The following is a 16,489-nucleotide window of genomic DNA, read 5'->3' as shown; positions in this document are numbered from 1 at the left end:
ACTTGATAAAATATTTACTGAATGAATGAATAAGAAAGTGACTCAGGGGCTGGCCTGGTGGAATAGTGGTTAAGTTCGCACGTTCCACTTGGGTGGCCTGGGGTTCAGGGGTTCGGATCCCGGGCATGGACCTACACACCATTCTTCAAGTCATGCTGTAGCGGCATCCCACATACAAAATAGAGGAAGACTGGCACAGATGTTAGCTCAGCGACAATCTTCCTCAAGCAAAAAGAGGAAGATTGGCAACGGATGTTAGCTCAGGGTCAATCTTCCTCACCAAGAAAAAAAAAAGGAAGTGACTCAAAATCATTTTTTACTATCTATTTTTTAAAGTCTAAATTGACAAATAATCTCAGAACTGAGATGTTTGTAACTAACCTTTCCTTCTGTTTTTTTTTTTTTTTTTTTTTTTTTTTGGTGAGGAAGACTAGTCCTGAGCTAATGTCTGTTGCCAATCCTCTTCTCTTTGTTGAGGAAGATTGGCCCCAGGCTAACATCCATGCCCATCTTCCTCTATTTTCTATATGTGGGACGCCTGCCACAGCATGGCTTGATAAGCGGCGTGTAGGTCCGTGCCTGGGATCCAAACCTGCAAACCCCAAGCTGCCGAAGTGAAGCATGCAGACTTAACCACTGGGCCAGCCCCTCCCTCTCCTTTTTTGAGATCAGTGATGGTTGCTCAAAAGATACCTTGCCATTTTGGTGACAATATCCACTTCTAGGCCCTGCCTGACTCTGCTCCAGGTAGGATCAAAGGATGCTTCTGCTTAAGTGGTATGTATATGTAGTAGGGGAAAAAAAAATGGAGCTCCGGAATAAGACTGATGTAGATCCAAATGTTGGTTCTAACTATAATAAATCATATAATTTCTATGAGTCTATGTTTTTCATCTATAAAATGGGGTTAATACCTATCAATAAACAGCATCTAGAGGATACAGAGTATCCTTATTTGTGATCATATCACCACCATTCTATTACACTAAGCTCCTTGAAGGCAGATCCTCTATCTTTTTCATCTTTGAATCCCAAGCTGTACCAAGCCCAACAGATGTTTGCTAAACCGAATTTAAACCATGAGGCATGAAAAACCTTAAGAAAAGAAAAATTTTACCATTTCTACAGTAGAGATCTCCTTGGAGAACTTGATCCCCCATTAGATACTTGATTCAATAAGGAGTTTCTTTGAAGTGATCCACTATAAATAGTATGTTTAAGTGGTTCAAAATACCTAAACATTATCATCATGAGAACTATCATTTATCCAGGGCCTACTATGTGATTTGTACTTTACATATATAATTATTAATTTTCAGAAGAATTCTGCAAGGTAGAAATGATATCTATTTTATAAATAAAGAAATGGAAACAAAAAAGTTACATCATAGTTTGCTTTGGGTCATGAAGCAAGTAAGCTGGGATTTTAATTAGGACTCTCTGACTCTAAAGCAAGGCTTTTCCACTATACAATGACCGGTTTCATGAACATATTCCATATATTAGACATTCATCTTAATGCAGTCTCCTGCAACTAAGACATTGGTCAGCTTGACAAAATAATACATTTTTAAAGTCTAACCTTCAAATGTCCTTCGCCTATGAGGAATTCTGAGTAACCAGCACCAGTGGCCAGCAAACCTACAAACTGCATGCTGGGTCGTTGTTGTATAAAGGCTTCAACAGCTTTATCTGTCACGTGCTTTCTCCCAGAAACATCCAGGGAGACAAGGTTGGGTAGGATGTCCTTTTGTTCTAGTAAGCGAAGAGCTATGTCTGATGTAAACTGTTTATCATCTGAAATATCAAGATGATTCAGATGTTTTAGTTCCCGAACAACATCCAGTATCTGGGTAGTTGTCATTTTTAAACATTTCAAGTGGTGCATGGTTAGAGACTTGAGTCGGTCTTTGCAAGCCAGCAGAGCCGTGATGTCTGTGATTGAGGTGTTAGAAATATCCAGGCTCTCTAACCTTGGTAACGAGGCAACTTCAGCCAGGTCTTCATTATAAAAGAGAACGTTGGTGATGCTTAACGCTCGAAGGCCAGAAAGCCGGCTGAAGCACCGCTCATAAGGATCTTCGAGGGAGAGAGTTAATGAGTTCAGCACTAGGCACTGGAGATTTTGCTGGATCCATTTGTTACTGCCAAGCCCACTGATGATGTCTGTAATTGTGATGTCAGCATTCACACCTGTGGCATCAAGTTCTACCAACTTGTGGTGGCAGAAGGCTTTCCGGAAAGCAACAGCAGAGATCTTGGCTTTGCGAATGCAAGCTCGCTTTAAGCGCATTTGGTTGCCCCTAAAAATACCTACAGTTCCATCATTCAGTAGGCCTGGAAAAAAACAAGCAGCACTTTAACTTCAAAAAACGGTTCAGGAATAGCTAAAATTTCCAGCATACTTTACATTTCCAAAGCACTCTCATAACAATATTTCATTTAATATACATAACAATTCAGTGAGGTAAGAATATTATTATCTACAATTACCTCAAATGAGTAAAATGGGGCTCAAGATCACAGAGCTAGCAAGTGGCAAACATTACTGATATTCACTAACATCTGGTTCTCCTTGCCTTCCTGGATGCATGGACAACTACATGTCCCAGCCCACCCTTGGAGTTAGATGAGGCCATGTGCCTAATTCTGGCCAGTGGGCTGCAGGCTGAAGCACCTAAGAGCCAGTGCATGATTTTCCATGCTATCTTTTCCTGCTATGACAAATGAGGAGCCTTCAAGTTCTAGACAGTGTAGCTTTATGACAGTGGAGCCTCCACAAGCCTGGATCCTGGGGCAACCATCAAGCAGTACTCTCCATGGACTTGCAGTGTTTATGCACCATGAGTGAGGTATAAACTTTGTGTTAAGCTACTGGATTTGAGGGGTTTAATTTGTTACCAATGCATTTCTAGCCTATCCTCTAAATTCACTGTAATACATTATTATATACACAAACACATATATACACACACATATTAAGCACAATACGTCTATAATTCATTATTAAACCATTAGCTAGACCTGAAATCTTATTAAAAGGATCTAGAGGTTATAGTCTCTCCCTGTCAGATGAATTCAAATAAAGTGGACACAGTAACCTCTTGAAGTCCCTTAGAGATCTACCTGACTACCAATTAATAATGCCAGAAGCATACGATGCTTTGGAGCCACATCTATCCCAACAACATCACATATCAACTAAACAACATTTACTGTGAAAGAAATAACAGCCTTGCCAATAAAAGGTAGTTTAAGAACAGTCTGGGGTGAGTAAACAGTTGGGACCAGGTAAATAAATAGCCTGGAGTCGAGGGAAGAACTCTAAGTAGCACCTCAGCAGACCCATCTAAAGACACAGCTCAGGATTCCAGCAAGGCACCCTTAAAGTAGAACTAAAGTATTCTTTTTAAGGGAACACTGCCTTCTAGTGGATTTTCAAGACTTAATTATCTTTGAAGAGTTAAAATCAAGAAAAACCTTTACAAAACCTGTCACAATGGACAAAAATGACTAATTATATATTAAGAATTCCATTATTCTAGAGCTATGCTGTCTAATACAGTAGCCACTAGTCACACACAGCTGTTAAGCACTTGAAATACAGATAGTCCAAATTGAGGTATGCTATAAGTATAAAATACATGCCAGATTTTGAAGATTTAGTACTAAAAAGAATGCAAAATATCTCATTAATAATTTTCTATATTGACTGTATGTTGAAATGGTATTTTGGATATACTGGGTTGAATAAAATTATTAAAATTAGTTTTACCAGTTTCTTTTTACTTGTTAAATGTGGCCACTAGTAAATTTAAAATGAGATATGTGGCTCACATTTGTGGCTCATGTTCTATTTCTATTGGCAGTGCTGTCCAAGACAGCCTTTTAAACTACCTGAACTCTATTTCAGGGGAGTAAATTTCATGGTGGGGTTCCATCTATCAAATAGTTATTAAACAATTACTATATGTCAAACACTACCAAATGTTGTGGCTACAAAGAAAAATGAAATATGTCCCTACACTCAGGGATACAAATTTCCATAGAGCAAAAAAGTCTCAAACAGCAGTAAATCTCAAAATGAGATATATGGTATATCAGAGCCAAGTACAAAGTACCATGGAAGCAAAGAAAAGGAAGCAATCCATCATGCCTGGAGATCTGGGAAAGATCTGATGGAAGAAGTGATCTTGGAGTAAGCCCTTCAAAGATGAAGGAAAAATTCAAAGATGGAGGGGGCCAGCCCGGTGGCATAATGGTTAAGTTCGCGTGCTCTGCTTCAGTGGCCCAGGGTTCGCGGGTTCAGATCCTGGGCACAGACCTACCCGCCACTCATCAAGCCATGCTGCGGCGGTGTCCCACATACAAAACAGAGGAAGACTGGCACAGATGTTAGCTCAGTGACAATCTCTCTCAAGCAAAAAGAGAAAGATTGGCAACAGATGTTAGCTGAGGGCCAATCTTCCTCAAAAAAAAAAAAAAATCAAAGATGGAGAAAGAAGGTGAGGGGTATTAAACGAAGAATAAAGGGTACAAACAAAGCCTTAGAATACATTTATCGAATCATTATGTTGTACACCTGAAACTAATATGTCAATTACATCTCAATAAAAAAATGCAAAAAAAAAGATCTTAGAGATGTGAAAGCACATCACATAGTTAGAAAATGGCAAGTGGTTCTATACTGCTTGAACATAAACAGCTAGAGCTATAAGATGTTTCTTTCCCTGATAAAGAGGGGAAGAAAAACATAGGTAAAGACCTAAATATGAGTGAGAACGTGGTGCATTTCTAGAGATTTAAGTACGCAAGTGGGTTGAGACAAGAAATGAGGCTGAGAAGGTGAGTTGGGGCTAGATCACTCTGAAAGGTCAAGAGAAGAATATAGACCAGCTAAGGACCTTGGAACACAAAGAATGACATGGTGGAGTTCTTGGGTTTTTTTCTTGCCCCATATATCCCAGACTTCAAGTTGAAGAAGTCAGCAACCCAGAAATGCCAACAAGCACTGACAAAAAAAAATCTTCTGACTCTAGCCAAAGTATCAGGAAAGGGGCAGTCTAGCATGACAGAAAACTTTTAGAGTGACTACCTTTCTTCAGCCAAACACCATAGAAAAAAAATGTGGCCCCACCCTCACTCACACCAGCAAATGCCAAGAGGGGAGCCTAGACTTTCACTCTTGCTGGGCTTTAACTAGTTGCCCCAATCTCCCAACGGGAAGGTGTTAGAGAAGGCATAGTAGGGAGCCAGGACTTCCACCCCTGCTGGGTGGTAAGAACCACTCTCTCCCGTGTGATGTCAGTGGAGCCATCTGGCGATCCTGGACTTGCACATCCATCTGGCAGTAATGAGGTGCTCCTCCCCTTCCCTGCTGGGGTAGTGTCATAGGAAGCCTAGTGGTGAATGAAGACTTTCACCACTGCCCAACAGTAATGAGGCCACCTTGCCCCAACATGGTGTCAGTGGAGGCCAACTGGGAAGAGAAATGAGGTACTCATATCCCTCTCAGCTAGGGAGGTATCATTAGAGTCCTAGTAGGGAAGCAGAACTCCAACCCCTGCACAGCAGTAATGTGGAGCCCCATGTCTTGGGTGTCAACAGAAGTCAAGTGGGGAACCAGAACAGTTACCCTAATCTGGCAATAACAAGGCAGTGCCTCCGCCCTCCACTGCTGAAGTGGTGTCAGAGACACAAACTAGAGCAGAAGAGTCTCATAACACAGTACCCATAACGTCCAGATTTTAATCAAAAATAATTCATCATACCAAGGACCAGTAAGATCTCAAACTGAAAAAAGACAATCTATAGATGTCAACACTGAGATAACAGAAAAGTTAAAATTATTTGACAAAGATTTTAAAGGAGCCATCAGAAAAATGCATAAGCGAGCAATTACAAACATGCTTGAAACAAATGAAAAATAGAAAGTCTCAGCAAAGGAATAGAAGATATAACGAAGAATCGAACGAAAATTTTAGAACTGAAAATACAGTAATGGTTGGGCTCAACAGAACAGAAAGAAGAGAGGAAAAAATCAGTGAACTAAAAGATAAAACAACAGAAATTACCCAAATCTAAACAACAGAAAAAAAAATAGACTAAAAAATATTGAACTAAAAAATTTGTCACTGGAGTCCCAGAAGGAGAGGAGAAAGAGGGTGGGGTTGAAAAAGTACTTGAAGAAATAGCTACACACCTATTAGACTGGCTCAAACAAAAAAATAGTAATAACACCAAATGCTGGCAAGTAGGTAGAGAAACTGGATCAATCATATATTGCTGGTAGGAGTGTAAAATGGTACAGCCACTCTGGAAAAGAATTTGGCAGTTTCTTAAAACATAAACATGCAACTACCATACAACCCAGCAATAGCAGTCCTGGGTATTTATCCCAGAAAAATTAAAACTTATGTTCACACAAAACCTGTACATGGATGATTACAGTATTATAGTATTCATAATATTAGATATTATATTCATAATAGCTAAAAACTGCAAACAGCCCAGATGTCCTTCAGTGGATGAATGGTTATACAAACTGATGTATTCCATAACATGGACTTCCACTCTGCAATAAAAAGAACAGACTATATACAAGACAATGTGGATGAATCTCCAGAGAATTATACTGAGTCAAAAAAAGCCAATCCCAAAAGGTTCTATACTGAATGATTCTATTCATATAACATTCTTGAAACGACAAAATTATAGAAATAGAGAACAGCAATGGTTGCTGGGGGTTATGGAGAGGGAAGGGGCAGGAGAGAAGTGAATGTAGCTATTAAAGGGCAACATAAGGGATCCTTGTGGAGACGGAAATCTTGTCAACCATATCATGTCAATATCCTGGTTGTCATATTGTACTACATATTGCAAGATACTACCACTAGAGAAAGGGGATCTCATCTATATTATTTATTACAACTTCATGTAAATCAACAATTGTTTAAAAAATACGAAGTTTAATTTTAAAAAAAGAGATCACTCAGGAAAATTTAAAGGTGTGTTGACAGGGAGTTAAGGGAATTCCATCTGATGGCTTCAACTTGCTTGCCAAGAGTAAATGGTAGCAAGTCTGAGAAGAGCAACGAACATCTGAAACAATTGTTAGGAGCATTGGGTAGTTGATCAGAGAAATACTCAAGAATTCCTGGGCTGAGGAGCCCCATTTTTATATTACTGACTTGCCTCCTTATGCAGGTCTTGGCCTAGTTATCACCTTCTTGGAGAAGCTTTCTCCGACCAGCCAAGCTAAAGTAGATGCCTTCCTTTAATTCTCCCTGAGAGAACCATGTTCGTTTCCCCTCGGAGAATCTATCACAAGTTGTAATTGTGTATGTGTTTGTTTCTTAATTATGTCTCCCACTGGATTATATGCTCCATAAGAGCAAGATTCATGTTGTGTTCAATATTGTACACTCAACACCAAACATAGTGCCTGGCACACAACAGGTGTTCAACAATTTTCTTCTTCTCTGGAGCTTCCTTCGTATACATCTTACTTTTATTCTTCTGCACTCACCAGTAACTCCTTTCAAATATACGTTAAGGACCTTCTGTTAAGGACCCTTGTAAAAACCAAAAATGCAAATAGACGCTGAGTTAAGATCAACGTTTTCCTTGTTTATGCCACAAAATAAATTCACACCTATTTTTAAATGTTAGTTTTGCTTTTTACAGCTGAAACTTCAGACTCCTCAGTTAATTAAGACTGATTTTAATCTTATAGTGACTATCACAGTGCCTTACAAAATTTGCTTTCAAATTTTGATACTGTATACACACATTTAGTAAAATGGGTAATTCCTGGCCTCTTGGGTCAGTCTACATTAAATGAATTTTTCTAATAACTAAGTTTAAATGTCTACATTTGAGAGTAACAGAATTAAAAGAGAAAGGAATTGAAAAAAAAAAAAAAGAGCATGAGATCTAGAAACTAGTCCTGTGTTTGAGTCCTGGTTCCAACATTTATTTGCTATTTGCCACTAGACAAATCTCTCCACAAGTCTAAGATTCCTTATCTGTAAAATGTGAATTATATGTCCCTCACAGGGACTGCTGTGAAGATTAAATAAGACAACATACATAAAAAGCATCTTGCAAACTGAAAGCACTACACAAAAGTCATTAACTATACCTGAAGGAAATCTTTCTAGATTACCTTTTCTTTCTTTCAAAAATAAACATACTGAAGAATCATCTACCTTTCTCCATGACCAATAATTGTACTTGCTACAATGTATTTAAGCTAAATCTTCCTTTGCTGTCATACTATCCACTTGGGTTGTTAGTTGGCAGCCTGTCCCCTTCAGATTATCAATTCTTAATTTGCTATGGTCAGTGAACCAAGGTAATTAGAACTGTGTATATTTAAGAATCAACAGGCTCTAAACGAGTGTTTCTCAAGGGCTTCTTTCAATGAGTAAAGTACAGAAGCCTAAATACAAAGATTTTGCCCGGAAGTATTTTTCTTTCTTTCTGGTTTAGGCTATAGACAGCTGAGGTGACCAGCAATGTGACCTCCAAATAAGTGGTCAAATAAGTGACCTTCAGATAAGGAGTACTAGTCTGGGGTATAAACCTTCAGTCACCCAGAGAATCTATTTTGCTGTTCAAGAATGCAATCCACAATGTTTCAAAAGGTACTACTCTTTTCAGTTTAATCCCAAACCAGAAGGCTGAAAATGTCAAGGTGTATCAATTTAGATTAGGTAGACAGAGTAACACAGAGACATTATCATTAGATGGCAAAATTCTTATTCTGATTCCTAGCTCTTATACACCTTTTCTGGTAAATTTTTAGCACTGAGACACAGATAGAACGAGCAAAGGTTATGACATGAGAATCATATATCCCAATAAATAAAACTTTTCAGCATCGGGCCTATTTTAATAAAGACTACTACCAGTATCAATAATCCTTTGAAATGGGCAAATAAGTAAAAAATTTTAAATGTAAATAATATGTTAAGTATTTTCTAAAATCATTATGTTATTTAAAAAATATATTACCAATTTTAAAAGCATTCATGGAACAACTTTTTCCCCAAACATTTTACTATGAAAATTTTCAAACATACAGAAAAATTTATGCAACAAGATTTAAACTGTGACAAGAATAGGCAATATATCCTTTTGCATATTATCAATAGTATCCACTCTTGATTGTTTGAAGATGGATATGATTTTTACAAAGAGATTAAATAATTCAGAACACTTGTTGGTGAATAAGGCAAATAATCACATTGCAGTAACACAAATAGGGGCAGCAAGTTATTTCTCTGACCCTCAGTTTCCTCATCTGAAGGCAGCTTGAAAAGAAGTAGAAAACACATTTTGATCAAGCATATAACCTCTCCAAGACACTACTCGAGAGGACAACTATTTAGTTACACTTACTTAAAAAAACTACTTCCATTATTTTATCCATTTAAAGCATCTGCCACAGTGTCTGGTATATGGTATATAATAATAAACATTCAATAAATGTTAGCTGCTATTATTAGCTATCAGTAGTTATTTCAAAAGGGATCTGGCGAAGTTAAAACTTCAGTTACCATTTATTCTTTTGATTTACAAGACTTGTTATATGTACATATATTTAAATTGAATATGCTAAGCATTATCATTAAATTGAGACTAGAAAAATGTTAGCACTGGCATAATCTCTTAAATTGTTGTGCAGTTTTGTAAGGGACCTTTAACTTTAACACATATAGTATCTACTGAAATTTACCCTAGCTCCTTTGGCAGGTTGGAAGAATTCAAAGAGACTACAGACTTGAGCAACTTAGTGAAAACCAAGGGATGTAGATGTCTTCTTCTTTCTTAAATTATTCCAAAATGCCTCAATTGCAGCCTTATTTCTCTCACCTTTCCTTGGAATGCATTATCTGCATTCACGATTGATATGTGTATGTGTGTGTGTGTGTATATATATACATACATAAAGTTACAACACAAGTCTATACCATTATCTGGCCTCTAGGAGCAGGGATATCTTTAATGTAGGTGTAGGAAGGTTGTATGGCACAGTGAAAAGAGCATAGATTTGGAATCAGACATATTTGCATCTGAACCAAGACTCCACCATTTACTAGCAGTGTGACCCTTAACAAGTTACTTGTCTGAATCTCAGTTTCCTTATCTGTATATAAACGGGATAATAATAGCTACTTTATAGGACTTTTGAGAAAATTCAAGGAAAACATATAAAATGCCTGGCATGTAACAGGCAATCAATAAATGCTAATTATTATTATTGCCACATTTTCATTCTATTTTATAGTTGTAGACAAATTATATTTCCTACTTGTAAGAGTTGACAAACACTAAATATAAAGGTTATTGTATCTCTTTCAACTTAAAATTCAAACAGAAGTAACAAAAATCCTCAATACTCATAACCAGAATTTCACAGATAAGACTTTCTCAATTTATTTTCAGAACTTGTTTTTGAAAACAGAAGTACTAAATTAGCTATGATTTCCCATTTCAAAGGTCAAAAGCAGAAACTAGTTTTCCATAATAGTATTTATTGATTCTCCCACTTCCAAATGAAGATGTAAGGTATTTTATACCAGCAGACTTCTAAAGGGATATTTTGGAAGGTAGAGAAGTTATTTTTGCCACGAGAATGGCTTCTCAAAGCAAAAAAAAAAAAAGAAAAAAAATGATTTGCCCAAATTAGAAAAGAAAAATGCTTATTTCAAATCACATAGTAAGTGGCAGGATAGGCAAAAATAAATGAATTCCTTTTCCTGGAATCAGGCTCATCTGGCCTTTTCTGTTATTTCTAAGAAAATAATTAAATGGCCACAGCAGTACTTCAAAATCCAATGCCAATTAACAGCACATAATTTTTGTTTCCTCTGTTTATTTTTTACCATGAAAAGCCATGGTCTGAAGCAGTCGATCAGCCACCTCCTGTGGGAATACTCCAGGTTCCTGCAGACACAATGTTCCATCTTGTCTTGCTGAACAGAACTTCTCAAGGTGAGTAGTCAGGAAATTCAAGCAGATATCAAGTAAGGAATAGGGAGATGCCTCCTCCTTGGAGCCCAGGTAGAAACATAAAGGGAACACAAAAACCAACAAGTTTAGTTTCCAAAAAAGTAAAGAGCAAAACATTCATTTACTCATTCAACAAGTATTTTTACTCAGTGTCTATATGCTAAATACTGTGTTTTTTTGGTTTGTTGTCAGTGCCATCGAATCAATTCTGACTCCTAGCGCCTCTGTGTACAGCAGAGTAGAACCCTGCCCAGTCTTTTTGTGCCATTCTCTCACCTTCTGGTGCTACATCAGACAACGCTCTGCTGCTATTCATAAGGTTTTCATGGCCATTTTTTTCAGAAGTGGGTGGCCTGGTCCCTCTTCCTAATCTATCTTAGTCTGGAAGCTCTGCTGAAAACTGTCCACCATGGGTGACTCTGTTGGTATTTGAAATACCAGTAGCATAGCTTTCAGCATCATAGCAGCACACAGCTGTCATAGTAAGACAACCAACAGATGGGTGGTGTGGTTCCTTGACTGGAAATGAACCCAGGCCACAGCTGTGAGAGCACAAAATCTTAACCACTAGACCACCAGGAGCTGGTTAGATATTATGTTAGGCAGTGGGAATACAACATGTAAGCCCATGTTCTCAACAAGCAGAAGTGAAATATTTAAACAAATATTTACATAAAGATTATTAAGTCCAATAATAGAGGACATATTAGGTTATGTAAGCACATAGCAGGGTGCCCTAATCAGTCAAGGATGGTGAGAGAAGACCTCAGAGGCACAGCAGATTAATCTTCCTAAATTACCACCATGACCCTCCCCAGCTCAAATCTTTGATGGACTCCCATGGGCCTGAAGACAAAAGGCAAAATTCTTAGATTACACTGTTGCCCAAGTCCTTCCAAGATCTAGCCCCAATTTACTTTCCAACTTGTTCTCCCACAAAATCCCCATCCCAACCTGACAGTTCAAATATGATAAATTTATTTGCGTAAAAGAATTTGGAGGGGCTGGCCCTGTGGCCTAGTGGTTAAGTTCGGCGTGCTCCACTTTGACGGCCCAAGTTCGTGGGCTCAGGTCCCAGGTGCGGACCTACACCATTCATCAGTCATGTGTGATGGTGACCCACATATAAAATAGACTGGCACAGATGTTAGCTCAGGGCAAAATTTCCTCAAGCAAAAAGAGGAAGATTGACAACAGATATTAGCGAATCTTCCTCAAGCAAAAAGAGGAAGATTGGCAACAGATGTTAGTTCAGGGTGAATCTTCCTCACCAAAAAACCACCCCCCCAAAAAACAAAAAAACTGACTCAGGAGCACAACTCTTAACCACATTATACTACACATGGTGACATTTTAATGGCTGAATAACATGCAGGCTTTAAAAATTACAGTTCAAAGATATATTAATCGCATAGAAAAATGTTTATAATACAAAGTAAGATACAAAAAATAGTTTACAGAACTTTCTCAATCTTATAAAGGTCATGTGTGAAAAACCCAGTTAGTACCATACTTAATATTGAAAGTCTGAATATTTCCCCCTAAAATCAGGAATAAGACAAAGACGTTTGCTCTAACCACTTCTATTCAACATTGCACTGAAGGTACTAGAATTAGGCAAGAAAAAGAAATAAAAAGCATACGGATTGGAAAGGAAAAGTAAAACTATCTCTATTTGCAGATGACTTAACCTTGTATAAAGAAAATACTAAAGAATTCACACAGGGCCGGCCCGTGGCTTAGCGGTTAAGTGTGCGCGCTCCGCTGCTGGTGGCCTGGGTTCGGATCCTGGGCGCCCACCGATGCACCGCTTCTCTGGCCATGCTGAGGCCGTGTCCCACATACAGCAACTAGAAGGATGTGCAGCTATGACATACAACTATCTACTGCGGCTTTGGGGGGAAAAAATAAATAAAATTAAAAAAAAAAAAGAATTCACACAAAAAAACTATCAGAGCTAAAAAAAAAAAAAAAGTTCAGCAAGGTTGTAGGATACCAGATCAATATAAAAATATCTATTATATTTTTATATACTTACAACATACAATCTGAAAATGAAATTAAGAAAACAATTCCATTTACAATAGCATCAAAAAGAATAAAATACTTACGAATAAATTTAACAAAGAATTGTAAAGTTAAAAAATTAAAGATCTAAATAAATGGAAAGATACCCATATTCATGGTTCAGAAGACTTAATATTATTTTGTTTTGTTTTATAATTTTATTTATTTTATTTTTATTCCACCAAAGCCCCAGTAGATAGCTGTATGTCATAGCTGCACATTCTTCTAGTTGCTCTATGTAGGACGCGGCCTCAGCATGGCCGGAGAAGCAGTCCGTCGGTGCGCGCCCAGGATCCAAACCCGGGCCGCCAGCAGCAAAGCACGCGCACTTAATCACTAAGCCATGGGGCCGGCCCAAGACTTAATATTGTTAAACTGATCTACAGATTCAAAACAATCCCTATTAAAATCCCAACTTCCTTTTTTGCAGAAATTAAGAAGCCAATGCTAAAATTCATATGGAAATACAAGAGAACTAGAATAGCTGAGACAATCTTGGAAAAGAAGAGCAAGTTGGAGAACTCACACTTGTCAATTTCAAAACTTACTACAAAGCTGCAGCAATCCAAACAGTGTACTGGCATAACGAGAGACTTACAGATCAATGAAATAGAATTGAGAGTTCAGAAATAAACTCTTATATTTATGGTCAATTGATTTTCAACAAGGATGCCAGGACAATTCAATGGGCAAAAGAATCAGCTTTTCAACAAATGGTTCTGGGACAACCGGACATCTACATGCAAAAGGATGAAGATGGAGTCCTACCTCACATCGTATATAAAAATTAACTCAAAATGGATCAAAAACCTAAATGTAAGAGCTAAAACTATTAAGCCCTTAGAAGAAAACATAGGTATAAATCTTTCTGACTTTGGATTATTTTCTTAGATATGACACCAAAAGCACAACCAACCAAAGAATAAAACAGATAATTTGGACTTCATCAAAATAAAAACTTTTGTGCTTCAGAGGTCATCACCAAGAAAGTGAAAAGAAAACCTACAGAATGGGAGAAAATATTTGCAAATCATATATCTAATAAAGATTTTGTATTTAGAATATATAAATAGCTATTACAACTCAATAATAAAAAGAACTCAATTAAAAACAGGCAAAGGTCTGAATGGACATTTCTCCAAAGAAATACAAATGACCAATAATCACATGAAAGATACAAATCAAAATCACAATGAAATAACACCTCACATCCACTAGGATAGCTATAATCAAAAAGACAGATAATAATAAGTGTTGGTGAAGATGTGGAGAAACTGGAACTCTCATACATTGCTGGTGGGAATGTAAAATGGTGCAGCCACTTTGGTAAACAGTCTAGCAAACCTAGCAATTCCACTCTCAGGTATATACCTAAGAGAAATGAAAACATATGTCATACAAAAACTTGTACATGAATGTTTACAGAAGCCTTATTCATAATAGCTAAAAAGTAGGAACAACTCAAATGTCCTTTAACTGATGAATGGATAAACAAAATACAGTATATACACACAACGGAATATTATTTAGCAAAAAAAAAGAATCCTGATACATCATACAACATGGATAGACCTTGAAAACATTATGCTAAGTGAAAGAAGCCAGTTACAAAAGACCACATGATTCCATTTGATTGATGATTCCATTTGTATGAAATGTCAAGAATAGGCAAATCTATAATAGAGACAGAAAGTAGATTAGTGGATACCTAGGGCTGGGGGAGGGAGGGTTAGAGGAAAATGGAAAGTGAATTCTAATGGGTTCAGGGTTTCTTTTTTTTTCGGGTGTTGAAAATGTTCTAAAATTGATTGTGGTTATAGTTTCACAACTCTATGAATATATTAAAAACCACTGAATTAGATATACTTTATTTATTTATTATTTATTTTGTGAGGATATCAGCCCTGTGCTAACATCTGCCAATCCTCCTCTTTTTTTGCTGAGGAAGACTGGCCCTGGGCTAACATCCATGCCCATCTTCCTCCACTTTATATGGGACGTCACCACAGCATGGCTTGCCAAACAGTGCGTTGGTGCACGCCTGGGATCCGAACCGGCGAACCCTGGGCCGCCACAGCGGAGCACGCGCACTTAACCGCTTGTGCCACCAGCCTGCCCTGAATTAGATATACTTTAAATGAGTGAATTGTATGGTATGTGAATTATATCTCAATAAAACTGTCAAAAAAATTAGTCTATAAAAGTGTAAATACGAGACTTAGAAATAAATACATCTAGGGCCGGCCCCGTGGCTTAGTGGTATGGATCCCTGGCGCGCACCAACGCACCGCTTGTCTGGCCATGCTGAGACCACGTCCCACATACAGCAACTAGAAGGATGTGCAACTATGACATACAACTATCTACTGGGGCTTTGGGGGAAAAAAAAGGAGGAGGATTGGCAATAGATGTTAGCTCAGAGCCGGTCTTCCTCAGCAAAAAAAAAGAGGAGGATTAGCACAGATGTTAGCTCAGGGCTGATCTTCCTCAAAAAAAAAAGAAAGAAAGAAAGAAAGAAATACATCTAAATGTTAACAGTAGTTAACTCTGAGTGATGTGCTATCAGTTTTCTAAATAAATCAAACTTTCTATACATGATGTGATTTCCATCATCAAAAAGTTATTAAAATATTTACATGTTATTTTACAATTTACAAAGTGCTTTCACATTGACATATATGATACTGTAGTAACTGAGTAAGGTGGGTAAAAAAGACACTATTTTATAGATGAGGAAACAGACTTTATAAAAGTTAAATGGTTGGCCAATGTGGCAGAGACTGTTAGCTACCAACCCTAATATCTCTTCTTCTCTTCCTCCACATTAATAACACCTTTTATTTTTACCTGAGCACATAACCAGCTGTAATAAATACTACATATTCCAGTCTCCTCTGCAGCTAGACGTAGCTAGGACACATTAGAAAAAGTTCAGAGGAAATAATTCATCAAATTCAACTTCTGCCTCATAGAACTTTGCCTATTCTGTCTTATTTTTTCCTGAATTGTAACTATGAATTCTTTCTGCTTTTTCTACTCTTCATTGTATCACCTTCCTAAATGTTTAAAATTCATCACCCAGACGGTAAATTTCACCTTTCACCTCCGTTGGTAAAATTCAAAATAATCTATTTTGCAGAAGAGAAAATAAATGAAAGTTGGGTAACTGTCAGAGAGGAGATACATAAACCTTCTGAGTACATAATTTTTACAAGTCATTTTAGCAAAACAAACCCAGGCAGTAATACACAAACTTAGAATTTTTAATTAATCATTCCAAAATAATTTTTTTCCAATGGGTGAAATATGTTTAACAAGGAACAAAAGCAGGTTTTTGGACCCCACAAATTTTTTCTTTTCAAAGAAATTCCCCCTTATCTCTATGTTAATTCCTATTAGTAAG

At 37.4% G+C, this 16,489-nt stretch overlaps 1 protein-coding gene across 2 annotated transcripts in view; it reads right to left on the bottom strand.

Moving 5' to 3' along the window:
- The window catches only part of ZYG11B (zyg-11 family member B, cell cycle regulator), an 81,814-nt gene that overhangs the window by 48,555 nt on the left and 16,770 nt on the right, over window positions 1–16,489 (bottom strand). For both annotated transcript variants that reach the window (XM_058552432.1, XM_058552430.1), the window contains exons 2-3: window positions 10,893–11,058; window positions 1,583–2,337 (exon numbers count right to left, since the gene is read on the bottom strand). In XM_058552432.1, coding sequence (XP_058408415.1) covers window positions 1,583–2,337; window positions 10,893–11,058 — 921 coding nt within the window. The remainder of the gene's footprint in view (window positions 1–1,582; window positions 2,338–10,892; window positions 11,059–16,489) is intronic.

The sequence above is a fragment of the Diceros bicornis genome, chromosome 13, assembly GCF_020826845.1.
Source record: "Diceros bicornis minor isolate mBicDic1 chromosome 13, mDicBic1.mat.cur, whole genome shotgun sequence".
In the NCBI taxonomy this organism is placed as follows: Eukaryota; Metazoa; Chordata; class Mammalia; order Perissodactyla; family Rhinocerotidae; genus Diceros; species Diceros bicornis.
The sequence above is the reverse complement of the archived record's forward strand: the minus strand, read 5'-3'. Positions and strand labels throughout refer to the sequence as shown.